The sequence below is a fragment of the Nyctibius grandis genome, chromosome 6 (assembly GCF_013368605.1).
Source record: "Nyctibius grandis isolate bNycGra1 chromosome 6, bNycGra1.pri, whole genome shotgun sequence".
Classification (NCBI taxonomy): Eukaryota; Metazoa; Chordata; class Aves; order Nyctibiiformes; family Nyctibiidae; genus Nyctibius; species Nyctibius grandis.
In genome coordinates this window covers 81,840,336-81,867,433 of record NC_090663.1, presented here as the reverse complement: position 1 = coordinate 81,867,433, position 27,098 = coordinate 81,840,336, and the positions used below count along the sequence as shown (strand labels likewise).

The 27,098-nt window shown below is 39.2% G+C and overlaps 1 protein-coding gene across 3 annotated transcripts in view; it reads left to right on the top strand.

The window, feature by feature from the left end:
- The first annotated feature begins 1,932 nt into the window (after positions 1–1,932).
- USP53 (ubiquitin specific peptidase 53) overlaps positions 1,933–27,098 on the top strand; it is a 42,099-nt gene continuing 16,933 nt past the window's right edge. For 2 of the 3 annotated variants that reach the window (XM_068402885.1, XM_068402883.1), the window contains exons 1-11: positions 1,941–2,020; positions 11,499–12,197; positions 14,579–14,671; positions 20,576–20,710; positions 22,039–22,152; positions 22,239–22,321; positions 22,634–22,739; positions 23,524–23,670; positions 24,189–24,338; positions 24,789–24,960; positions 25,890–26,039. In XM_068402885.1, coding sequence (XP_068258986.1) covers positions 12,054–12,197; positions 14,579–14,671; positions 20,576–20,710; positions 22,039–22,152; positions 22,239–22,321; positions 22,634–22,739; positions 23,524–23,670; positions 24,189–24,338; positions 24,789–24,960; positions 25,890–26,039 — 1,294 coding nt within the window. In that variant the 5' untranslated portion in view covers positions 1,941–2,020; positions 11,499–12,053. Of the gene's footprint in view, positions 2,021–9,986; positions 10,030–11,498; positions 12,198–14,578; positions 14,672–20,575; positions 20,711–22,038; positions 22,153–22,238; positions 22,322–22,633; positions 22,740–23,523; positions 23,671–24,188; positions 24,339–24,788; positions 24,961–25,889; positions 26,040–27,098 lie in introns of all 3 variants that reach the window. The other variant, XM_068402884.1, reaches the window with a different exon arrangement.

The following is a 27,098-nucleotide window of genomic DNA, read 5'->3' as shown; positions in this document are numbered from 1 at the left end:
TTCAGAAAACAATAGACAAACAAATACAGTATCTGTTAAAAAGTATATCCATGTCAATTACTGGCCATAACATCTGAAAGTCTCTAAGAAAAAACAGTTTATACAAATCCTGTATTAAGTAACTCCAGCTTGTGAATATTAGATGACTATCCAAATCACTGAAAAGCGTGGCCACATATACATATATATATATATATTAGAAAAAACAAAAGCCTGGAAAACTTATTTAAAATTTCCCCGAAGAATTTTGAGGGTTTTTTGAAGTAAAAAGTTGGCCTTTTCATGAAAAATGTTGGCGTCAAACTGGAAAAATTGTCTTTGCCAGTGGGCTTCTTACACTAGTAACATAATGGAAGAAACACTACCAAAAACAATCTGATCAAAATGTATTAAAATTGATTTTTTAATGAAAATGTACACAAGAACAACAGAAGCACAGTATTTAAGTAAGGCAGCAAATTAATTTTATGCAGTGCCTTGCGTTCCACACAGCGAGGTCTGGATTGGAAAGTTACTGCAATCTGGATGACCTAAAGGAGATACAGGAAGGGAACTTCACAGGGAAATTATTTAATTTACTGTTGCAGAAGATGCTGTTGGAAAAGCAAACATGCTTTTATACACATAAGCACTTTTCCAATCCTGAAAGATGATGAAAAAGGCAACTGGAAGAGAAAGAATACAAGAAGTTGTATTCAGCAGCATGTGATAAGGACTGATGTTGGGAGTGGTAACACTTAAAATATCATTACTAGTCTAGAAATGAAATGTGTTAATGAAATCTACATGTTTATCCAGGAAGATGATAATAATAGTGAAATATAGAAGGTACTTGAGCAACTAGAAATATGAGTATTAATCAACATACAATTTCTTTTGCAAATAACAAAAGGAAACACCCCTCCCTCCCTGAAATAATAGGCCAGATAAAAATCATAGGGAACACGACTTTGGGGCAATGACCCTTGGGCAGGTGATATATAACATAGGATCTTTCTGGGCAACAGGGAACTCAAATGTGACGCAACTTTGACATGTATGTACACTTGTTCGGGGTTTGGCTTAAAAGCTGCCCACGCTCCACCAGCCACCCGTGTGCCTGTGCTACTTCATGGGCATCTTAAGTAAAGCCAATGTGCGTAGACATATCCTGAAATGAGCACTGGAGAACAATTGCTGGAAAAACAACGGCTGCCTTGTTCATTTTAACGGGTTATTAACTCGAAAACCCAGTGGTTTGGAATAGCCCCAACAGAGGCTTCCTGGGGTGCAACCGGACGCCTGAGAGCTGTTCCCAGTTACCTGAGGTACAGCGGCTTTTACACTTGGGACAACCGCGCCCTCAACCAGTGACAAAACTGTGAGGGAGGGACAGGGGGGTTGCGGCACCCCTTACCTTGCCACGGCTCCCCCAGGCCTCTCCCTTCGGCAGGCCGCGGGCAGCCCCAGCCCTGCCCGCCCTCAGGCGCTGAGGCGCGGGAACGCTCACGAGCCCTCGAGCGCGCGCCTTTGGGGCGGGGAAACTTCCTTCCCGCCCACCCACTGCGCATGCGCAGCCCTGGCCACACGCCGGCAGCGGTAGCCACGCCCACCTACCGGGCTTTCCCGGCCAGAGCGGGAGGAGGCGGCACTGTGATTGGCCCGGCTCCTCCAATCGCTTCCTCCTACTCCCTCAGCTCCCCTCCCTCTTCCTGGCGCCGGGCGCGCTCGGGAAGATCCGGGCTACCGCCGGGGAGACACGCGCCCCTCGCCGCCTCCGCCCCGCGGCCGCCTTAATGCGCAGGCGCGCTGCCGAGCGGGAAGAGGGCGGGGGGAGAGAAAGAAGGAGGAGCGCGCTCGTGAGGCCGCCCCCGCGTCCAGACCCGCACTGGCCGGCGCGTGAGACTCGGGGAGGGGAGCAGGAGGAGGAAGGCGCGGGCGGGGGGAGCAGAAGTTGTTGTGAGGGCGGGGTCGCGCACGGAGTCGCCGCCGGGAGGAGGTGAAAGAGGAGCCGGCGTGCGGGAGCCGCTGGGGACGGGAGGTGAGTCGGGGGTGCCGGCGGGGGTCGGGCAGGGTCGTGTCCCCGGCGGGGCAGGAGGCGAAGGGGCGGCCTCGGCGTGGGAGGCAGCCGTGGTCCTGAGCTGGGGGAGCGGGGTCCGCCTCTCCTCCCCCGCGGGACGGGGCGAGGTGTGCCGGGCGGCAGTGGCCGGGGGCCGGGCTGTCGGCGTCGGGACCGCCGCGGGCCGTTCACCTGCTGCCGCCGCGTCTGGCAGCGGCCGGGGGCGGGGGGATCCTGTCCCGGTGAGGGGCGGCCGCCGTTGGGCCGGTAACCTTTGTCTGCTCGGGGCGCCGCGCTGAGCCCGGTGAGCGGCCGGCCCGAGGCGCCACCGGCCCCGGCCCGGGGAGCGGTGCCCACCCGCGGAGGGGGCCCGCGTGGATGCGGTGCCGTGGCGGGCGGCGCCGAGGCTAAACCCCTCCTGAGGACGGCGGGGGTGAGGGTCGAAAGCGGATCCCCGTAAGCCGTGTGAGCGGAGGGGCGGGCTGCCTCGGGAACGGGCACGGCTCCGTGCCGAGACGGTGCGAGCGCGTATGGGGCTCTGGAAGAGCCAGCCTGTGAAGTTAATGTTTAACGCGGCGTCACATGCCCATCAGCGAGTTTTTTCTGGAGTGTTTTCAAAGAGTGTTTGGAACAGGAAATGCCAGTACAGGTAGCATGGAGCTGTCTGAAATTTAATCAGTTTGCAGCGTTCGGAGGCTGTGGTGTTTGCTGTGTTCATACTTACGGAGTTCCCCAGGCGGGTGGGTAGATGTGGGCAAATTGTCTGCTTAGCGCCTCATCTACATTCAAGTTTATCCCTTCCTTTGATTTTCAATGCAAATATTTTAAAATTAGTTTCTCAGAGGAAATATATGTTATTGTCTCTTGTTTTTTTCCCTTCCCAAAATAAGTGTGGAGTTTACATATCTCTATTTAATGCTTTATTTTGCACATGCAAACCCAAAATCCCCTCTTGCTTAACTTTGAAGATACTAGGATTATTTTAAGAGCAAAAACTTCATCACATGAATAGTATTGTGTCCGGTTGATGATGCAGTATCCCCTTCCCCCTCAAGGCAATGGAAATTACCTTGACTAACTTTATTATTAACTGTCCTATTCTTGTAGAATGAAAGAGTCATTTTTAGGTATCAAAATTGTGAGAGCTCATGTTATAATCTGAATACAAATTAGCCTCATCAAATGATACGTAATCCCTTCTTCCTCTAACAAATTGTTACAAAGTAAGATGTATTTGCTGGTTGTTTTTTTTAAATATCAAACTACTTGTATAAAAAGTTATTATCCTGGACCAGTGGGATGTTGACAATAAAAACACCTAAAATATGCACTTGACTTTCATATCAGAACTTGATAATGCAGAATCTTTTTCAGTCATACAGTGTGCACGATGTACTATTAACAGAATTGTTTGGGTATGAGACCCATAGGACTTCAGGGTCAGGGTATTAGCACTGTGGTGTGTTTCAGTTACGTTGCCTTCCAAGATCTTGGTAGCAACACTTTGTCAGTTTCCTTGGTCAATGTCTCTTGATAGAGTGAAACAGTTTAGTTGCTTGAGGGACATAGTGATGGGAATAAAACCCATTCAAAGAGTTCTTCAAAAATGTCCTCATGGTTTAAGCAGAAACAAGTTGGAGTTTGTCAGGGCTGGGTTAAATGATCATGGGTTGGGGCTGTAATAGGGAGGTGGAGTGGATCAGAATTTTAGATGTGTGGGCATGTTTGTAGATAGCTTTATACGGATTTGTTGGTGAAGAAATATATGATGTGTAAAGATTCAGAACGTTATTTTTTTTGTCAAGCCTATACAATATGGGTGGGCTTAAAGATGATGCTCGTATTACAATTCCTTGTAACTCAGATATGTAGTTTTTCCTGGTGACTTAAGAAATCGGAAAGCTTTTTGGGAAGGAACAGAAGTTGGTATTTTGCACTTCTGTTAATGATCGAACATCTACACAGGAAACTGAAAGGCAAGGTTACAGTTTGGACAGGCAGTTAAGCTGGGATAAAAAAGCAAGTGTGAGAATTATTGTGTAAAGATACCTTCTATCTTTTTGAGGTTCAAGAAAGAGTACATGGAAATCTTTGAACAAAAGTCTTTGTAAAGGAGTGGGAAGATGGAGAAACAAAAATCTTCTCTGTAGCTTCTGTGTGATGATTCACTGTAAATGCTGGCCCACGTCATGGGTTCGGAATTTGTATTCTTTAAGATCTTTACTCAGAGTTCCCATTGTAGCTATTTCTAAAGTTGGTTTGTAGTTATAACAGCCCAGAGATGCTGAGCTGTGAACCTGTTGTTTTGTTTTTGATGCAAACAGGAAAGTTTTTATTGGAACAGCTTAAAGAAAAAAATGTGTACTTATACAAAAACCATCTGGGATAGCATCTACACTTCTGGTTCTCCCATCTTGAAAGGATACAGAGAAGTATGACGTGCAGGAGCAGTGGTTTGGCATGTGAGGGACAGCTAAATGGGTAAGGGCTGGAGAAGAGACAATAGAGGTCTTTAAAATAGAAAAAGACTGGGTTTAAAATCTTCAGAGATTGGTTGGAAGAACTTCTAGAAGAGATAGCCATCAAACACCGCTTTTGTCTCTTGAGGACTTCTTGAGTCAGTGACTGAAGGCAGAAAGAATGTGTCAGACCAATACCACTGGCTGGTGTACTTGCAGATGGCCTGCAAAGTCAATGCTAAGGGTCACTGCTGGCAATGGGATTGATTTTTTTTTTTTTTTTTTTTTTGGTCTTATAGTGTTCTTGTTCCGTGTTATGTGTGTTGCAAGTAAGTGCTATTACTGAAGTGGTTTTTTTCCTATATCTGATGTTTCAAATAGTGAGAACTTGCATTCTTGTAAATGTGTTTCTTTTACAGCTTTTGAAGTGAATAGCATCAAAGACAAAGACTGGTAACTGTTAAAGCGTTAGGTGTTATGGCAAATGAGATCTGTTGACATACACAGTTCAACACAGCAGTGAAGGTGGAAGGGGACAGGATTTGTGCAGAGACCAAAAAAATTATGACTCAGCCCCATTGAGGTGGATGTGAGAGTTTATTCATTTTGAGTTTCAGTCTTTTTCTACATTTTTAAAGGAACTTCATGGTTGGTTTGTTTTTTTCAAATGTGGGAAAAAATCAGTGCAACCTCCAGTACTGTCACAGTACAAATCAAGGTTTTGTTCTGTTGACAAAAATTGGCAGTTGTAAATGACAAGCTGTGGAAAACGCTCAGATTCTCACAGTTTTAAGTTGTTGAATTTTTTATGGATTTCATTCTGCTGAGGAGGAGAAAAGTAACCACAGCCCTAATAATGTTGGCTTGCTGCAGAAAACACTAGTGGTTTCCCATCATAAGTTTATTTCCTTGCAATACATTTAATCACTCTTCCTTCCAAATTTTTGTTGTCTTGTATCTAAATTCTGAAGTTATATATCAGTTTAGAAATTGATTTACCAGAGTTGTCAGACCATTGGGTGGGTTGCCAGGCTTGGCACAGAGGCGTGAACTGGCAGCAGAAGCAAAAAGCTGTGTTGCTTAAAGTAACCTTAACATTGGGCATGAGAAGGGTTTGCCATTAGTGGTGTATGCAACACACCGAGAGTAGTTGCAAGATGAAGCTGAGAAGATGTAAATAACGATTCTTCAGCCAAATTTCAGACACAGTCAACTTTTGAACCGGTTGGCAGGTTTCCACCCAATTTGACAGAAGGGATAGAAGTCTTAAAGATGATTATGTACTTACAAAGTGCATGAAAACAGGCAGCTGGCTGGAACAGAGAGATGTCATAATAAGATGTAAGGAGCAGAGCTGGCAGATGCCCCAACTAGGGAGAAAACTGTGCGAGAACTCAGCTGTGAGACATAAAACTATCAGGAGCCAGGCATTAGTAGTTCCAGTATTCACAGAACCAACTGTTTATCTCATTGGTTTTGTCTAAATAGATATCAAAGCTGCCTAAACCCAAATGTGTGTGTAGAAAGTGATTTGTTTATGTGAAATAGCGACTGCACTGCTTTCTGAGCTAATGTAGTGACATTACTTCTTCCATTGAAAAGACTGCACCAGCTGCAGTTCCTTACGTGCTAGGGTATACCTACAAAGCAGGTGGTAACGTGTGTTTTTGCTATTAGTGTATTTGTTGTGCTGGAAGCTATAAAGGCAGGTGCCAGAACTTAGTGACATATTTTGTCCTGTAAGGCTGCACGACTAAGGGTAGCCAGGTGCTTGATGAGATTGCTGATGACTGGAGAACAGTGACTGGAATTAGGCAAGGTAGAAGAACTTGGGCTGATAAATAAATGTTGGGTTGAGAGTTCATAGCTCTTGTTTAGTGTCTTTGGTTGAGAACAGTCATCCAAAATTGATCCCTTCAGTCTGAAGGGGAAGAATATTTCTTTAACTCTCAGCTGCTAAAAATCTTACGTAGCATGTCAGTAACACTATGTGAAATAACTGTTTTGCTGAAAGATTGCACCTGTTCAAGACTCTGTAAGGTGCAGTGACTTACGATCTGTCCTCAGTCACCCACACCTTTGTCAAGCCAAGAGCTTACAAAGACTGGTAAACCCCAGTGGTTGATAAATGCTACAGTGCTCTTAGCAACACTGGCTTACCACAGACATGTAAGAACAGTCTTCAGTGCCTAATTATAGTCCTATAGAGTATTGAATTTAGGTTAAGAGAGTCAATAGTCTGAATCTCGGTCATCTAAAAGCTTAACCAGACGTTATGGGAGGTGGAAGGAACCAAGGTTCATCAGCAGCATGGCTTCTCTGGTTTATGGAGCAATCTACAATCAGGGTAGGCTTGTCAGCAGAGGAATAATACTCTCGGGAGACGGTCCAAATCCAGAAAAATTTACTGTGACTAAAGAGCATACACCCTTGCCAGCGTCTTCCACAATAGCTTTCTTTGATCTTGGCTTTTTTCTTTCTTCTTTTTCTTTTTTTTTTTTTAAACAAAACCAGACTTTTGAGATATTTGTACAGTGTAAATTTCAAAACAAGGTGCTACTATAAACTTTCTCTCCTTAGGGAGAGGCTGTGATGACAAATGGACAGCAGAAGTTAATCCCATTGCTTATGGCACCATTGGAAGGCTTGTCTGTGGTGCCCCCCTTACTAGTGAATAAGCAGCTATGCACTGTAGTATTTGATACAGGGTATTAGTAGAGAAGGAAAGGGTAGTGGAGCTTCCTACTCCAGGCTAGGACTTACCAGTCATGTTGGCCAGAGAACTGTGTGTCAAGATAGTGTTATTTCACAGCTACTGTCTGTTCCCTGGGTTGACTGTGACCGTTTTTGGGGAGAGAGTAGTAGATAAAACAAAGGGACTAGAGTGCCCATTCGGTGCAAAGTTCTAGTTGAGTAGTAGAAGTAGAGAGAGGTCTTTTAAATGCAATACCTTTCTGATATGCTCTTCTTGTTTGTGTTTTTTTTCTTAAATATTTGATACATTTTAATTGCTGTGGGGGGGATGTTTAGTTTGACATATGCAGTTTAAAGAATGCATTTATAGAAAGAGTAGTTTGAGAAGGTTGCCTTAAAATAATTTTTAAGTAGTTACTTCTGATCTTTCTAGTGTTGTATTTAAATTTCCAAGAAAAGGTGTACTAATGTTGTGGGTCGTTAATTGAGGCCTTATGAATATAATGTCACAGTGCTTTGGAAAAGGAATATCTGGCCCACAGATGAAAGCTGTACAATGACTGTATTCAGCAATTTATTGGAATAAGACTGTGTGCACTTTCCTGGTGTGATAGTCGAAATTGTTTGTAGCCACAACTTTGTGGATGTGAAATTAAGCAGCAAGCATCTTAATGTAATGTGACAATAATGTAGAGCCAATCCAGAACCATTTTTTATTAAATTTTTGCAGTGAATCGTTGTAACTTTTCTGAAACCCAGCCCAAAAGCTAAATGCTTAGTGCATGGCATGTTTGTTCTAGGGCATCCCTCAAATGCAAGACAAAGTGACTTTCTAGAAGTTCTTAGTGAATGAATGCTCTTTGGTTTATTGTTCTGGAAGAACTCTTGTTTCCAAAACAGTGTGTGTATTTCTCAGTTAAAATACAGACTAGGTAAATTCAGAGGTTCTTCCCTTCCTTATCCGTGGAAAAATCTGTTCAGAAACATGAGGGAAAGTATGATAAGAAAGAAACATAAAAGTTGATGGAATCTCTGCTACTCTTGTGTTTTAATGTAAGTAACTTGCAAGGCTGAAAATGAGAAGTACAGAGGTAAAATTGTTCTGGATGTTTTATAATTTTTATCTGTTGCTCTTAGGGGTCAGTTTCACAGGTGTTTGTAGTAGCTATCTCCCCTTTGCATTTAAAGGAAAAAAGAACACAAATGTTTCCCAATTTTAACATGACTTTTGGGTCTGTCATGACACTTCTTTCAGATGAGAAAATAACTTGCTTGTGAAGCAAGGATTCCACTGTTTGTTTTTTTTTTTTTGGCTGGAAATGAATCCTGCTGTTCTTGTCTATCCTTGCATTTCTTTAAATAACCAACTGTAGTCAAGGCTCAGAGTTGAATAGGTGAAATCTGTTTCCAAATGAAATTTTGGTATCAGAAACATGTCTTTCCCCAGTAATTTCTGTATTTTATCTCTGGCGTACAGTCTACCTTCCCACCTATTTCCTTCTCTTATTTTGGCTGCAATACGCTGAGCAATCTTTACATGGGAATGCAGACAGCAGGGGACAGGCTGGCTGAATTGCCGCTGCTGGTGGGGTACCACTGCATGAGCAGGGTGGGAGATGAGAGGTGTAGTGTATTCACTAGCGAATTTATTTTATGTTGGGAGACCCTGATAGCAAGCCTGGCATTTCTGGGTCAGAACTGTATTTATCCCGTTGTTCCTGTCTACTCAAAGGTGGGAATACAACGAGGAACAGCTCAAGCATGTCTTGGAGTGCAACTTTATGGCTGCCACAGGCCACCTGTACTGTTCCCAATCCAGTCTCTTTCCTGTTTTTTCCCCTTCACTGTACCCAGTTTGATGTTGCTGATACCAAAAATTGTTCATCTTAACTCCAGTTTTGTCTTCTGGGACAGCAGCCAGAGGGTAGAGAAATCCGTACGTAATTCTGCATATGGGAGAAATTATGTAAAGTGGAATTAATAACTCTGTATTGCCAGGAAAATGTGTGCTCAGGGAGCTTCTCTGGTATGTCAAGGAGCAAGCTCTTTTTGTGACAAAAAAAATATTAGGTCAGCTTTTCAGTGTGTATATAGAAATACTAAATCAGAAATCAGTAGAAGGTATTTGATGGTTGAAAGAGTTGAATATAAGATTCTTTTTTTTTTAATTTATTTTTTAAATCATAGTAATAACAGTATTTTTAGGAATTAAAAGTTATGATTCCGTGTGATAGCAGGAGACTTTGGGCCAAATGGTGCGTCATATTACTAAGCACTTTTGATGTGTGATAGTGGTTTCTTGAATGTATATGTATTTTTTGTATTTGTGATGTATCTGATTATAAACAGCTATACACCTTAAATTTTTTTTCCTTGACTCCTCTTTATTCATCTTTACTGTAGCAATTCATTATTTTCTACTTATGTACTGTACTGAAACTTTCTAATGAAAACACATGTTAAAAATATTTTCCTTTCTTTCATTGCTCTGTACAGATCATATTACCACTTCTGCATGCTTGACTTCAGAGAATCTTTAATCTTTTCCTGTGTTAATTTTTGTTTTACTCTCACCTTCACCTCTGTCCCTGTTTCCGTAGAGTTTGGTCCTTTGTAGAAGAATAGCTGTTATGCTGTGGAGCACTTTGACTTTTATGTGGGGAAAAAAAAAAATTGAAGTTGATACTCCTTTTAATTAATTTAAGGTTCTAATAAGATCTTAAACTGATGCTCATTTCCAGTTACTCACTACATCTCTTTCTTTTTTTCTTTTCCCCTTTCTGGGTTTATTGAAGTGAACATCAAGAAAAGAAAATAATCATGTGATATTCTGTCAAGGTCGGTTTCCAGTTAGATTTCAGACTCTTTGCTCAGTGCTGTCACAAATCACACTTTCTATTTCCAGTATTATTAAATCAAATTACTTATGGGTGACATACAGTAACATCAGTAAACAAACAAAAAAGACCTGATTAAGCATGGGGCAAAAGGGACTTTTGGTTAGGTTCTAGTATTGATTTATTTCATAATACAAGCAAGTAGCAGTGTTTGCTTTAAATAAAGGGGAATGGTTTTAGGGGTGCAAGACTTCCTGCAGGTATTTTTGAAAGCTACGGGATTTGTTTCTGTGGTATCCCAGCTGTGCAATATTTGAGCTGTAGAACTGTTTGATGTGAATGTGGTGTTGGTTGTTCTGAGCTGGGGAAAGTTACCTTCCAAACGATACAGCAACTTATTCCAACTACAACATTTATTTTTGTTTTTTAATGCTGCTCACCAGTCTTGAAAGGCTTGTGCAGTGGAAAAAATTGTAGTGAGAAGGCTGCGGGTTTTGAAGGGTGCTGATACATCTTTAGTATCTCACATGCTTGTAAAATCTACAGTGAATTTGGTTGTAATGTGAGGCCCAAATTTAACTTTTTGTGTGTGTGTGTGTCTTTCCCAAATATGCAGCCTTAGTTGCTTTGGTTTATTTCCGTTTATTCTGTTCTGTGCCATTACTTCAAATTTTTCTGTGGATGATGTAGTAATGCCCAACTGATTGAATAATCCCTGTTGTGAGCTGATCGCTGCATGGGCTTTACGTGTGCCTGTGGTGATGTTCTGGGTGATGGGTCATTTAACCGTAAATACGTACCTTCGGCAATGAGAGAAAACATCTTATTGTTGGAATTTGACAGTCTTGGAATCAGTTATTGGGGCAGCTACCAGCATGTTCTTGCTCTGCTGTTAGCTGTGTTTTTCTGGATGCTTGAAGAACGCAGCTAGGTTAATTATGTATTTATGTAGCATTTACTAGGTAGTACTCAATTTTGAAAGCTGAGAGTCCATCTATAACATCTTAGATAACTTCTCACTAATTTTAAGACATAGAAATACGTATCAGTTCACGTGATTTGCTGGGATATTGAAATCAAAACCATCTTAGGCTTTCGGGTGTTGAATAAAAATATGTATTCCTTGGTAATCTTTTTAGTAGAGTTGGAGATTCAAAGTTAGAATAACTCATGTGTTATGTGGTCTTTTTATAAGCTGTTGTATATTGCTAGCAGAAGCCTTACAGTAATTCTGTCGTGGTCTTTAGAGGTGTATAATAAGTTGGAAGATAATTGATTATGACAGATAATTTAATTTTTCTGCCTTAAAAACAACTTTTAGGTGGCAGTTGCTTCTCATCCTCTTCCCTGCTTATTGCCTCTGCTTTTGCATTAAGAGGTTGTTTTAGCCACGATTTCTTTTCTGATTTAGGCGGCCTTTAACGTTTTGGAAAATTCTATTCTTATATTTTCTCTTTTTTCCTATTTCAGATTCACTGGAAAGAGAATGAAATAAACATGGAGTCTTCTAAACTGGAATATATTTCGTGGGTCACAGTTAAAAGTAAAAAGAAGATGGAATGAAATGAGAGAACAGGAATATAACGCCTGTCAAGAACTTTCCATTTTTGTGATATATATATATATATACATAAACTTGCAATATAGTACAACTAATGATTTATAGTAATACTTTATTGATATACCTGGAAGAAGTCAGTTACTGTGCAACTTGCTTAATAAGAGCTTACATTCTAATAACTTTTAATATGTTTTAACCTTAACTGGACACCTTTTTTTTTTTTTTTAAATCTGAGAGTTAAAAACTTTTATAGCTGTATTTTAACTGAGAGACTGATCCTGATAGATAGCTGTCAGCTCCTCGTGGAAATTTAATTTAAACCTGTGAATAGTTACCATTGCACAGAGTTGAAAGGAATGCCATGACTTTAGAGCAATTCTCTTAGGACCTTCTTCTTTGCCTTGCACCCATCATATCCTTAAATATTTAACCGTAAATATTGCAATTATAAAGTCTAAAAAATAATGGCATGGGTGAAATTCTTAAGAAAACCTGGCGGTAACCTTGGAAAAGTTTATCAGCCTGGAAGTATACTGTCCCTGGCCCCTACAAAAGGCTTATTAAATGAACCGGGACAAAACAGCTGCTTTCTTAATAGTGCTGTTCAGGTAAGAAAAAACTTGATTTATTAAACAGTAGTGGTTTTGTAGCAGCTTAGATGGTCATAGTAGGGAAAGTGTTTTCTTGGCAATGCTGTTTTTACCGTTTATATTGCAGTACACGTGTTTTAGAGAAAAATACAGCACATTTTTCAATGGTGTTAACGTTTCTCAGTTAAACTTATTAATGATTCCAAGTAAGACTGAATAGCATGTCTTTTTGGAACGGACTTTCCTTAAAAAAAAAGGGAATGTGGAAATCATAGAAAAAAAGACAACTGTGTGGAAGTAATTTTTATTTAGCATTTCATTTTAAGGAATTGGTTGAGAGTATTAAACGTTAAATTTTGCAAAAAATAATAGCATGTTATTTTGCATGCATTCAGAATATCAGAAAAACTTTCCTTTTGTATTTGGAAACTTAAGATCAACTTTAAAACTTGCTGCTTGAATTTTAAAACTAATGTTTAAGTCAAACATAGCAGTTTTAGTACTTGGCAAAATTTACAAGACACTTTTTAATGTAGGGCAACCAGTACTACTACTTGTGTTGAATAGGATACTATTTTTATTAAAATACTGTTTTCTCAGAATTAGCACAGGAGCCTGTGGTACTGACGCATATCCGAAGATGCACATATAGTTGAAAGCTTTGATCCTAATCTTGGGAAAGATTTGTGGAAATAGAGTAGGAGATACACTTGGATACCAAAGAAGTATGACTTAGATTTCTTTTTACTATTTATATGCATATGTATTACCGACCAACTTCTTGCATGTGTTTACCTAAACGCTGTTTTGTTTTTACATGAGCTGTAATTGAAAAAATGTTGTCTCTTTAGATCTCTCAAGTATAGTTTAATAGTGACATTAGCAGAATAAAAAAATGGAGCTTTTACAAGTCTACTTATGACAGGGAATATGGGGATCTACTTAATTCTGTGACAGAGCAGTGCTAGCCTTTCCACATTGTCTGCAAGTCAGAATGCCAGGCACAGTTTAGTTTATACTATAGTCTTTTTAAATCTAGAAATTAACAATAACAAATTCATAGGTTGTGCAAATAAAGAGCAGAACAATCTATTTTTTGTAATACTTAGATTTTGGACCTGATTGTTTACAAATTGTATAGAATTAGTTGCCAAACTGGCAGAGGGCTTAATTAGATGCATAGACTTCCTAAAAAACTAAGTCTTAAAAATGGTATGGATTTAAACATAGGAGATAAGAGAGAGACATCTACACGGTGTGTATGTGTGTTAGTATCTAAATATGTTTAAAATAAAAATGTACAATATACTTAATAGGATGAGTTTGCTGTTTTACATTCAATGGGAACAGCATGACCTATATTCTCTTGCAGTTTTGCTACTTTCCCTTAGGGTACCCTGAAATTAAACCCTAAGTCATTTTTAGTTATCGTTTCAAACAATCCTACTACTTCACAACCTACTGCCGTTTATCAAATGGTGGCTGATGATTAGTGACTGCCCTTTTACAAGGAGGAACGTGTTCCTTTCTTTTCGTTTAACCTCTGTTCAACCTTCAGAACTGAGGTTCGGACATCCATTTTCAAATGCATCCTAATTAATTTTAGCTTTTGTATTTATAGATAGGATTATTTTTTTTTCTGGATTTGCAGCTGTTGTGGTACTGTGCCTCTTGAGAACTCATTTTTGTTTTTTTTTTGTTTTGTTTTTAATGGGCAACTTTCTGAACTACTGCACTGATTGTGTACCTAAGACACTAGATACTGAAAGCAGTGTAGTGTAGCCAAGCTGACGTTACCTTTATATAGAGTAGTTACACAAATAAGAGAGGAACATACCTGATTAAGCACCAGGATTATTTTGGTCTGTGGAAAAACAGATGTATTTAAGCAATCGTTTTAGTAAGAGACCATAAGAATGTAGTATAGACTTAAGCCGAAATGATGCTTGCATTCTAACTAGCAATTCATTTTCCATCTTTTTTTTTTATTCGAAATAAAGCACAGAGAGGGGGAGAGGGAAGTGAACCTCTTAGCCACCTTCCTCTTATGTAAAGCCATAAAAAGGCTATTACAATCTCTGTACACAGTTTAGCTTGCTGCTTGTTTCCTTAAGAGTACTTCAGTGCTTTTTCCACACAAAGTACATTTTTTGCCATAGTTTCAAAAAGTTTAAAAAGGAGATCTAAATTTTATGAGTGGTGAATGCGAACCTTCCACTTCCACCTCCACAGTTTCCCAAACTAATGGAAAAGGACCATAATTCTTGTGGCAATGTTGGTGCTCAAGTTGTACGTGTTATGAGAAATTAAAAAAAATTAAAGTCTATTATATGTTGCTGTGTTAAACGTAGAACCTTCAGAACTCATTACTTATTTTCTGTGAAACTTTATTTTTATAGGTACTATGGCAACTTGACATATTTCGACGAAGTTTAAGAGGTTTAACTGGACATGTGTGTCAGGGAGATGCATGCATATTTTGTGCTTTAAAGGTAAATAGCAATTTTTTGAAGAATAATCTTTCAAAATGAGTGAAAAATAGTTTAATTTTTACTAATTTATATCCCTATCATACATGTGTCTGGGTGACTCGTAAGTCATTCTTGTGTAAAGAAACAATTCAGATTTAAGGACATTTGTAACAGATGTTTGTAATAGAAATATTTTCTTGTGTTTAAAGAAGAAATTTTACAGTATACAAATTCTACCATCTGCTTAAACATAAAACTTTTGTCTATTAAAAGACAGTATAACTTGAAAATTTCTAGCGAGCCTCTTGGGAGATTTTTTCCTTCTGTTTGCATACATATGCTTTTGTTCTTTCCTGTAATGTTTGAACACAGTTCTATTACAATAACTATATTACTGGCTAATAAGGTCTCAAGAGTCTTTTCTTACTCAGTAGTTGGTGGTAACGATGAGAAGTGCATTGTTCAGTTTGTAAGTAATGAAAGGCAGGTAGTGGTACTAGAAAACAAATCAAAGCTGGTAACTTTTTAGTGTTTAAAAGTCAGTCAGATCTGCATATCCTAACTAGTGCATAAAGCTTGCGCTTCAAACAGTTTCGTAACGTATCTGAATCACAGAATCACAGAATGTTAGGGATTGGAAGGGACCTCGAAAGATCATCTAGTCCAATCCCCCTGCCGGGGCAGGATTGCCTAGACCATATCACACAGGAACGCGTCCAGGCGGGTTTTGAATGTCTCCAGAGAAGGAGACTCCACAACCTCTCTGGGCAGCCTGTTCCAGTGTTCAGTCACCCTTACAGTAAAGAAGTTTTTCCTCAAATTTAAGTGGAACCTCCTGTGCTCCAGCTTGCACCCATTGCCCCTTGTCCTGTCAAGGGATGTCACTGAGAAGAGCCTGGCTCCATCCTCTTGACACTTGCCCTTTACATATTTATAAACATTAATGAGGTCACCCCTCAGTCTCCTCTTCTCTAAGCTAAAGAGACCCAGCTCCCTCAGCCTCTCCTCATAAGGGAGATGTTCCACTCCCTTAATCATCTTCGTGGCTCTGCGCTGGACTCTCTCTAGCAGTTCCCTGTCCTTCTTGAACTGAGGGGCCCAGAACTGGACACAATACTCCAGATGCGGCCTCACCAGGGCAGAGTAGAGGGGGAGGAGAACCTCTCTCGATCTGCTGACCACACCCCTTCTAATACACCCCAGGATGCCATTGGCCTTCTTGGCCACAAGGGCACACTGCTGGCTCATGGTCATCCTGTTGTCCACTAGGACCCCCAGGTCCCTTTCTCCTACGCTGCTCTCCAACAGCTCTGTCCCCAACTTGTACTGGTACATGGGGTTGTTCTTGCCCAGATGCAGGACTCTACACTTGCCCTTGTTATATTTCATTAAATTTCTCCCCGCCCAACTCTCCAGCCTGTCCAGGTCTCTCTGAATGGCTGCGCAGCCTTCCGGCATCTCAGCCACTCCTCCCAGTTTTGTGTCATCAGCGAACTTGCTGACAGCACACTCTAATCCCTCATCCAAGTCATTAATGAATATATTGAATAGAACTGGTCCCAGAACCGACCCTTGCGGAACTCCGCTAGACACAGACCTCCAACTGGACTCTGTCCCGCTGACCACTACTCTCTGGCTTCTTTCCTTCAGCCAGTTTACAATCCACCTCACTACCCGATCATCCAGACCACACTTCCCCAGTTTAGCTGCGAGGATGCTGTGGGAGACCGTGTCAAACGCTTTACTGAAATCGAGATAGACCACATCCACAGCTTTACCATCATCTATCCACCGGGTAACATCCTCATAAAAGGCTATCAAGTTGGTTGAGCAAGACTTCCCCTTGGTGAAGCCATGCTGAGTGCCCCTAATGATCCCCCTATCCTTGATGTGCCTAGAGACAGCACCAAGGACAAGTTGCTCCATCACCTTTCCGGGGATGGAGGTGAGGCTGACCGGTCTATAGTTACCCGGGTCTTCCTTCCTGCCCTTTTTGAAGACTGGAGTGACATTCGCTTTCCTCCAGTCCTCAGGCACCTCTCCTGTTGCCCACGACTTAGCAAAGATGACGGAGAGTGGCCTAGCAATGACTTCCGCCAGCTCCCTCAGCACCCGCGGGTGCATCCCATCAGGGCCCATGGATTTATGGACATCGAGGTTGCTTAATTGGTCCCTGACCCAGCCCTCATCTACCAAGACAGATTCCTCCTCTATCCTGACTTCTTCTGAGGCCGCAGGGGTCCAGGGCTCCTCAGGACAGCCTCCAACAGTATAGACAGAGGCAAAGAAGGCATTCAGTAACTCCGCCTTCTTTTTATCCTCTGTCTCCAGGACCCCCACCTCATTCATCAGTGGGCCTACATTGCCTCTAGTGTGGGTTTTAGCTGCAATGTATTTGAAGAAGCCCTTTCTGTTGTCCTTGACCTCTCTTGCCAGGTTTAATTCCAAGGAGGCCTTAGCTTTCCTAGTTGCCTCCCTACATCCTCTGACAACAGATCTGAAGTCTGTAAATAAATGTCGAATTCGGTTAGGTGCTTACTGCTTTTACTGCACTGGTATTTGGCTGCCTGCAGTTACTAGGGAAACAGCTGTAAGCATGATATATCTGTTTCATTGGGATAAAAATCTCCATGAAAAAATGTATAGGGGTATTTTTTTTTTAGCAGTATGCACTCTCTGCTCTTACTGCAATTTGACAATAAAGACATTTTCAGGATTCTAATACAGGACTGTAGAGTGTATAGTCAAATACAGTAGTAGATACAGTGACATACAGAACTGGGAATTGCTCATCTGGAGGGAGCTGAAAGGGCCACCACTTTGAAAATGTAGTTCATTGAGTAAGTGTTTTTTGACGATGCTAAATTGTAGGCAAGGATAAGCCAAGTATTTTAGAGTTTATTCTCAAGGAGTTTCACAGACCAAACCTTGTTACTGAAGAAGCATTTTAGGCAAGAACTGTTTGCAGTGACATTTATTTAATCTTTCAGGAGGTGTATAATCTATGTACCACATAGGTTTTTTCAGCCATTTTTAGTGTTTATCATGATTGCAGCATGGTACAGCTGGTTTTGAATAGGTCTCTGTCTTTTTCCAAATAGCTTTTTTTTCTAAAAGGTGTTATTTGTTTGGTTAAAATGGTTAACTTTAAACCGCCAACAAGTTGAAGTAGGTTGAGACTACACATATTCAGACTAACTTCCTGAGGCTTTTATTCCAACCTCTTTACATGCTCTTGACTCTACAGAACTTGTTGCGAGTTTTTGTTTCACCAGTGTTTTAATGCACATCATGTTCTTCTGTGTGCTGGACACTTGATCTTAAAGTCCAGACCATAACTCAGGCCTACCTATGTTTTCAGATAAAATCTTGTGTCTGTCTTGGGATGATAGCTTTAGTTTCCTGGAGTTCTGCATGTATAGGGATTCATGTTTGTATTTGATGTCATAATATAGAGTAAACTTTATGGCCTTTTCCTTTTGATTTGACCCATATTCATGTGAGGTTCTGGTCATACAGTCTTGTTCAGTGATGCACTGGAACTGCCTTGAAAAAATGAAGAGGGATTGAAGGGTGACAATTGCTGGAATGTATGTGTTACACTACATACTCTTAATGACTAATCATGTCGCTGAAATCATGGTAAAAAATAATGTAGCAGCCTCAACGTGCTTAGAAACGTGAAGATGGTAGTGCTCATGGTGTGTTGCAGTTGAACCTGTAAGTAATGAATCATTCCATTCTAATGGTGCACTTGTGAAGACCAGGTGCTTCCTTTTTCAAGCTAAACATACCACTTACTGTACCTTAATACCCTCTTCCTGGAGTTTTCGGGGCTCCAGCACAAAGTTAGATAGGTTTTGCATCACTTTAGGTCACCTTCCAAAGCAATACACTAGCTTCAGCTGCTTCGTAAGGCTGCTGTAACTTAGGACTTGAAATTTTCTCTATTCCTTCAAGTATCTCTTCTTGAGGGGCTGATTGCTCCCATGATGCATCTTCTTGTAAGATTTATCTAAATGGCTTACTGTACCTGAATATTTTGCATTGCCTGGACTGTCATGTCTTCCTATTTTGATACGTTCCAGAGAATACTGATAAGAAGTGGTATTGCTGCCTACTCTGAAATTGGTTAGAATGGAATTAGTTACTGTTTTAACAGTATAGTTGTGATCTTTATAACTCCATGGCCAGTAGCCTAGGTACCGAACTCAAAGCATGGCGGTTAACTCATTTGGAAGTATCTGTTCTCAGTCATTATGGACACTACTGGTTTTGCTTTCTTGGCTTTTTAGAGATACTGGTTGAGTGATTCTGTTTGCTCTGTGTTCAGAACCTGGGGCATTTTGATTATCATGCAGTGTATATGTTGGATGAGGATGCATTTTAGTAACTTGTTTGTGACTAGGGTTGTTTTTTGGGGTTTTTATGGGGTTTTTTGGTGATCTTGGGCTATTTTAACCCTTCTTACTTGTTCACCAATAAAGAAGGATATTTTATCTGTATCAGCCTCTCCTATAAACTAAAAGCATAGCCAGTAAATTCTGATTTACTTCAGTTCAATCCATTATCTTTTGGTGGTGTTCTGAGAGTTAAATATGCTTTTTTCTTCTCTGTGGGACTTTGGCTGTGCGGGCTGCTAAAATGAGCATACATATCTGCATAACTGCTTCTCTGTACTTTTATTTTAGCTGGACATGTAAGGCTCCGTTGCATACCAAAAATGACCTAGCAGCCAACATGAGAAGTGATAAATGTTTTCAAAGCAGAGTTAACTTGTATTACCGGATCTGTTAAAAATTTTATTTTGAATATTTACGTCAAGATATTGACCGTAATTTTCATCAGTAGTCCATGCTTTTTGTTATGACAGGAAAGTTTAAATATTTGACAGACACCCTGGAATGCATCATGGTTAAAACACTACTTTCTGTTAGCACTGAAACTTTGCTTACCTGTTGTATCTTTGCCTTCTAACAGATTTTTTTTAACTGTAGGAAGCCTGTGTGAAGAATGCATGTCCTTATCTATATTTTACATGGCTTTTCCTGTTTGCTTTGTCTTTATTCTCTTAATTTTTCTCTAAAGTTTGAGTTAGAATTCTTGACAGTGGAATGTACCCTTTAATATCTGCAAATGTTTTTCATTCATTTAATAGCTTTTAACTTCCAGTTCTGTCAAAATCTACCTCCTTTACTTGCTAAATGATGAGGTCACTTGCATAGGTATCTCTGCCAAAAAGAAAAGTAGTAGCCAACTATCTCTTCTGGGAAATGAAGAAAAAAATCTAATGCAATTTATTCTCATGTTCTGGAACAGCAGATACTGACCTGTTCTCTTGTATTGTGTGCACTGGTTCAGCAGAGAGCTGATTTAATAGCAAGGATTATCAGCATTCTATCTAATTTATGGGAGTTGTTTGCATATCCATAATTTTAATAAAGATACACTCCTGTCTGAAGTAGTAATGTAAATGTTACATTATTTAATGAATGATGGGTGTTAACTAACCAGAGGGGTATTACATTATGCCCTAAGAAATACATGCCGTCTGTGAAGATGAGATACGTATGCATGAACCACTATTCCAGTGGCCAAATTAAAAAAGCTGCATAATTACAGACCAGGGCTTGTGTTGCTTCTGGGAGCTAAAGTCAATCACTTGCATTTTTATATACTTCTGTGTTGTTTTTCTACTGGATCAAAGTTCAGTTTGGTAGCATAACTTCTTATAGTGGAATGAGTAACAGAACATGGAACCTAAGTAACTTTTAAGAGAAAACAGTAATTTCTAAAGTTCATAGATTTATAAACATTTTATATATTTGCTGTTTAGGCATGCTGCATAAGAACAGATGTATTTGTGTAGATCCACAGTGTCTGGTCAAGTGGCTAATGAAGCTAAGTAATCACATTTCTTCCTAGGCAATATTTTCACAATTCCAACACAGTCGAGAAAAAGCACTCCCATCAGATAATATGAGACATGCCCTGGCAGAAAGTTTTAAGGATGAACAGCGTTTCCAGCTTGGATTCATGGATGATGCAGCAGAATGCTTTGTAAGTATTCTTTGTGATAGTCGAGTAGAAATATGTTAGTTTTGTGGATGCCAAGCTGGCCTGTTGTTTTGGTAGCTCCGGGCTCACAGGTGGGTTACAAGTGACATAACACTACTAACCTTCTTTATGCCAGTTTAGGGGAACATACACATGGAGTAAGTGTCTGGTAATGTGGGTGGAGTAATATTGCATTTGCTCCATACTTTCTTACCTAGCGCTGTAGCTCAGGCAGAGGCGTATGTGAAACATCATTACTGCAGGAGGTTGGTCAATCAGTCCTAAAAGTTTTTGGATGGAGAGACGGGTTATCTTTTCGGGAGAAGAGGCACCTACAGATTTGAATATATAGTCTGTTCCTCCAAGTGTTCTCCATCAGCTATTGAAATATGTTCTGTCACAACTAGCCAGCTCATTACTGAAGTCTTCTGCAGAAGAGATTTCCATTTTCTTATCCAAGAGTGAATGAATACTTGAAGATCTTGACTCTTGCTGCAGTTACTTTCTGCTTTTATGAAGTGTCTCATTGAAAAACACGAGCCATTACTGTGGCCATAAAAGATGACTGAAGATGGTATAGAACACTGGTAAAGAAGCCTTTCTAAGAAGTCCTGTATTAGAAAATAAAAATTGTTCACTAAAAAAAAAAAATCAGTATTAACCTTCAGATGCAGATTTGAGGGACAGCAAATATGGTTGCTGCTTTGATTACTTTCAGCTTTGGAGATCCTTCGGAAGTATCCAAATACCTCCCTGCCAGATGTATTTTTACATACATAGGAAAATCCAATGGAGAGCTCCTGAAAGTGACTGTTTGAGATCTTGCAGTCAGGTTAATAGATTTCAGTCATGAAAGAGAATCTCTCATTAGTGCTCTAATCAAAATGCATTTGGGCCCCTGAAGTAATCAACTGTCTGAATGATCTACCCGAATCGATTCACTTCTTCCCATTACCTCTGGTATTTTTGGCAAAAGAGGAAAAAATGGCCATGCTGATTCAGGGGCCAAACTGATGACAGTAATATCATGTCTTTCTGTAAGAAGAGCTTTTTTAATTTTTCTTGAAGATTCACTTCTTTCAAAGGAGAATGTACTCTGGAAGAACAGTTGGGTAACTGTTGTCTAATGCTGTTTTGTTAATGTTTGAAAACCTTGAGGTGAAGAGAATTCCCACCTGCTGGGCTGTGAATAGGGATGGAATTAAATACATGTTAAACTTGTAGATGGACTATTTGGAGCCAAGGGGATTATTTGGAGTATTAAACTGTGATGTTGCTCATGTATTCTAACTTATCATTCAGTTTATATTTACATTATTATTTCTATTTAGGAAAATATCCTTGAGAGGATTCATTTTCACCTAGTGCCAAACAGTGAAACAGATATGTGCACTTCAAAATCCTGTATTTCTCATCAGAAGTTTGCTATGACTCTGTATGAACAGGTCAGACTTTTATTTGGTTACTTTAACAAATAATTTGTTTCCACTGTCCTGAGTAAATAAAAACAAAAGTCTGTTTATTTTTGTAGTGTGTGTGTCGCAGTTGTGGAGCGTCATCAGACCCGTTGCCTTTTACGGAATTTGTGCGTTATATTTCTACTACAGCCTTGTGGTAAGAGCTTTTATTCTTGTATCTCATTTTTCTATGTACACCCTTCCAATAATAAGCAAAGCATGCCAGAGAAATGCTGTAAGTGTTAAAAATGGATGTGTATTCCTTTGTTAAAATGTGGTTTTGAGATACTGTCTGAAAGGAACGTTTGGATTTCAAAAGCAAGGTGTAGAGAGAGCTTGACAGAAAGTATGTATTGCTACTGTTTTACCTCTGTATCTTTTCTTTTTAGTCATAAGAATTGAGAGTTGACTGAAATCTCTTAACTTTTAAGAAGGGAGATCCACAGTTATTTCCATTTATTTTTTACAGTAATGAAGTAGAAAGAATGACGGAGAGGCATGAACGTCTCAAGCCGGAAATGTTTGCAGAATTGTTGCAGGCAGCAAATACTACTGATGACTACAGAAAGTGTCCTGTGAGTAAACAAAGATGTTGCATTACTTTATGGTACAGGGAGAACTTTTTAGGATATTAAATCAGCCTAAAGTATTCCCCTAAAAGCAGGATTACCTGTGGCCACTTCAGCACAGTCCAACTTAGGGTAAAAAAGCCCTTAAATTTCTACTTTATTGCTCCAGTTATAGATAAACATAGTATTGTAGGTGCAAGTGGCCCGTTTAGAAAGTTGAATTATTAGGTCCATGTTTTATTCTTTGCTTTATGTTCGATATAGAGCTAGGTGTTTTTAATTAGTTGGAACAGGTGTGTTTTCTGAGTGAAGCTGCTTTAGTTCGTATACACTGACAGCTTGACAATATTGTCTTCTGTTGGAATAATGTTGTGCTTCTGTTGACAAACATAGTCTCTTTTAGCTTGTTCTACTTAATTCCTCTCTTCCTTAAATGGTTCTGTGTAAATACTGTTGATTTAGGAACCATGGAAAAGTACACAAGAACATATAGACCTGAGCTTAAATGATAAAAAGAGAAATTGTGATGATGACTTGGATGTTTTCAGAGATTTCTGTTTTAAGGTGGTGATGGGATGTAGAAGTTTGGCTGTAGTCTTCATTGGAGTGTTTTTATGATGAAGAATTTTATCCTTAAATTGTTAAGAGCAAATACCATAATTAAATTTGAGAATTAGAAGTTGCAAAGTTGTTTTGTTGCACTATTTCTTGTCTAGTAACTCAACTTCGGACTTCCATTTTTTAAACATCTTTGTTTTCTCTCCCATCACTTTTTTTTTCCTTTTTCTAGAGTAACTGTGGTCAAAAAATAAAAATTCGTCGTGTTCTTATGAATTGTCCCGAGATTGTCACAATTGGTTTAGTCTGGGATTCAGAACACTCTGACCTAACAGAAGAGGTTATGCGGAATCTGGCAACACAACTTTATCTTCCTGGGGTATCTGACCTAAAACTTACTATTTGCTTATTCTAGAATTTCATTTTACATGTATTTTATTTATGTAAATATATGCAAAATATAAATATATATATGCACATATGTGCTTTGTAAAAAGCACAATTTAACTTCAAAGTTTGTCTGCGTCTACCATTCTTTATAATGTGCTGCTTGATGTAGTTTCTGTGGGAGGAAAAAGTCCCATCAGAAGTGTTGGTCTTGTGCCTAAGTACAAAGATGAATGTAGGTGAATTCAGAGTTGAAAATCTAGGAATATCATGTCCAGTTTGAAATTTGTGGAATTATTCCAGAGCATTATTGTTTTACGCTTTCACTGTGCAAAAATAAATGTTAAAATAGACCTAATGAGTGCAAAAATCATTATTTATACTCATGAAAAATTGTATAATGCAACAGGATATCTGATACCAATTGCCTTGGTGAAATGCCAGTAGTAGGTCTGGAAATTGAGGCTAAACGTTTTGCACGTATTTTAAAATATATAACCATTTTTACAGCTGTTTTACAGGGTTACAGATGAAAATGCCAAAAATAGTGAACTTTTTCTTGTGGGAATGATTTGCTACACAAGCAGACATTACTGTGCCTTTGCCTTTCACACCAAGAGTTGCAAATGGGTGCTGTTTGATGATGCTAATGTAAAAGAGGTAAATACTGGTTTTACTGCTACCCAGTTTAGTGATCTTTACTTCTCTAGAATGCATTCTTCTGACACCAAACTTGAAACAAGTAAATCAGTTTTCACAAATGAATTTTCGAATTGACTTCACTGCTTTACAGTTGTGCCTTCCAAATGCCAAATGTTTCAGAACATTAATGTTCTTGTCTACTGTTGAATTTGTACTACTTTTAATGAAAGAGAAGACCTAATTGCTGGCAGCTGTATTCATAGTGTTGATGTTCTGATTGTTAGCCCATATAATACTGGTTCTACTTTTTTGCTGCAATTTACATAAACTCATGTGCCAAAATGTTGAATCTTAATGTACCTTTGGAATTTGGCACTTGATACCTGTTGCTTAATAAATGATTCTTTACATAATTGAGTTTAATGATAAAGTTTTGGGGTTTTGTTTTGTTTTCTTCGTTTTTCGTAGATTGGAACAAAATGGAAAGATGTGGTCTCCAGGTGCATCCGATGCCACTTTCAGCCGTTGTTGCTATTTTATGCTAACCCAGATGGCACAGCTGTATCTCCAGAAGATGCTCCAAAGCAGATTATTCACTGGTCTCAATGCAAAGCAGCAGGAGGAAATGGGGAAGACTTGGGTAATTAAGATATATTTTATTTTTTTAAATAACAGTATCAAGTATATTTCTAAAATGGGGATTATAAAGGAGAAGGTAATGGATTAGCTGCTTTATTCTTAAATACTTTTATCAATAGTTGTCTAAAGGGTCTCAAAAGAAAAGAGGCGAGTGTGTATATTCAGTATTAGACCTGTTTGGTTTGTGTCTGGTAAGGGAATACAAATTGAGACTCATGGATAATGGAGAAAAAAGATTTTCTCTTGTAGATTGTTCATAACTACACAACTTCAGTAATTTCAGAAGAAAATCGTAGTGATGCAGATGTTCTTATGTGTGCATTGATAAAGTACCTTTAAAAATGCTATAAAGAGATACTTCGAGTAAACCTTCATACAAATACAGAGATATATTTGGAGCGTGTGTGTTTGTATATGTGTATGTATATACACACACAGCACAATTCAGAACTTTGGGAAAAATCAGAAGGAGCTGCAGGAAACTTCTTTTCTCAGACATTCATATAGCATAGGCCTCAATATGTTATGAATCCAGTCTTTTGGTTCTGTAGTTTGTACTACTGTCTTGTTGTTTTTTTTTTTTAATGTTAAACATAACATTCAAGTAAATTAAATAAAAGGCCAACTGAATTTGACATGTTTGTCTTCACATACGGAGTAGCAATAGGACATAGACTGCTTCAAGGAAAAAGAATTGAGGACCCTGTTCCACTGCAGTCTACCACTATAAATATGGCAGTATATAAAATATTACAGAACATTATTGCCTAGCATACTGAAACATGGTGTGTTTTTTTTGTGAGGTTTTTCTTTAGTTGTGGTTTTTTTTTTAACCCACAATTAAAAAGTTTTCTTATTTTTTAATTTAGATATTGGAAACTTTAAATTAGGAAGCCTTTAATTTCTAAAGATAAATATTTTATTTGGTAGGATTTGAAAAACATTCTGCTCCTAAATCAGACCATGTGAAAGAGAATGGAATTGGAGACCCCGCTAATCAAAAGAGTAATAAAAAACTTCAGCCAGATAATTCAGCATTCAGTAGAAGCCATATTCAAGCTAGTGGTGATAGAGGTCCAGGTATGTATTCCCCACCCCCCAAAAATACCCAAATGTGTCTTACTGTGAAATATTTCAGTTGATAGCGTTTCAGGTATGTGCTAACCTCTGATCTAGAACTATTTGTAAAGGAAGAATTCCCTAATTGACTTGAATCTTTGAATAACAACTAATGTTTAAGCAATATCTACCATGGAATGTTAACTTTCCTGGTGAACTGTAAATGCAATTTTTTTTTTTATTACCCCTCATTATTTCTGCACTAAAGTGGCCCTTGAGGCCTTAATCCATTTTTCTAATATTATCATGCTTTCCAATCATGTTGTCGGTTAAAAGGCACATTAGGAACTCGAAGCCGATTGATCTTTTGGAGCACGTGGTGTGGCCCTGTGGATCATTGGCTATTTGAAGAACACTGTTCCCCAACAGTATTGTGATATGCAGCACTACTTGTAGTCCTGTATGTTAATGGGCTTTATCTTACATTTGGAAAGAATATTAAAAAGTTGTCTTACCGGCTTAAGGATCCATTCCATCTGTACACTAGGCTTCCAAGCAAATCAAGCTCTAAGAAGTCATATGAGGCGGTGATTTCTGCATTACTTGTCAGTGCCTTTGCTCTGAACTGCCTGTACTTCTCAGGTGGCGAGATGCTGCCTTCTATTGAGATGTTTCTCCTCTGTCTTTATTGTTGAATTCCTAGACTTTTTAAAACTGAGAATGCTCAGCTTGGTAACTCTTTTTTTTCTTTTTTTTTTTTGATGAAGTGATGACTCAAAAATAGTCCGTTTTTACCTTTTCAGAAATGGAAGGATTTGTTTTCATAAACAGTGACTGCACTGTTTTATTAGAAGTAAACCTTCACATTTAGACAAGATTAAACTTAGATTCTTTTTTTTTCCATGTAATTCATAAAATTTGCAAATAGTATATGCTTTGAAAATAGCTTGAGCATTCAGTTTTACTAAGAGGTGTTTGTAAGACATGATTGACATAATAGTGCTTTGGTTACTTTAATTAGCTCCATTTAGTGGACTCCTTTGAGATATAAATAAATAGGTATCTATACTATACATCTCA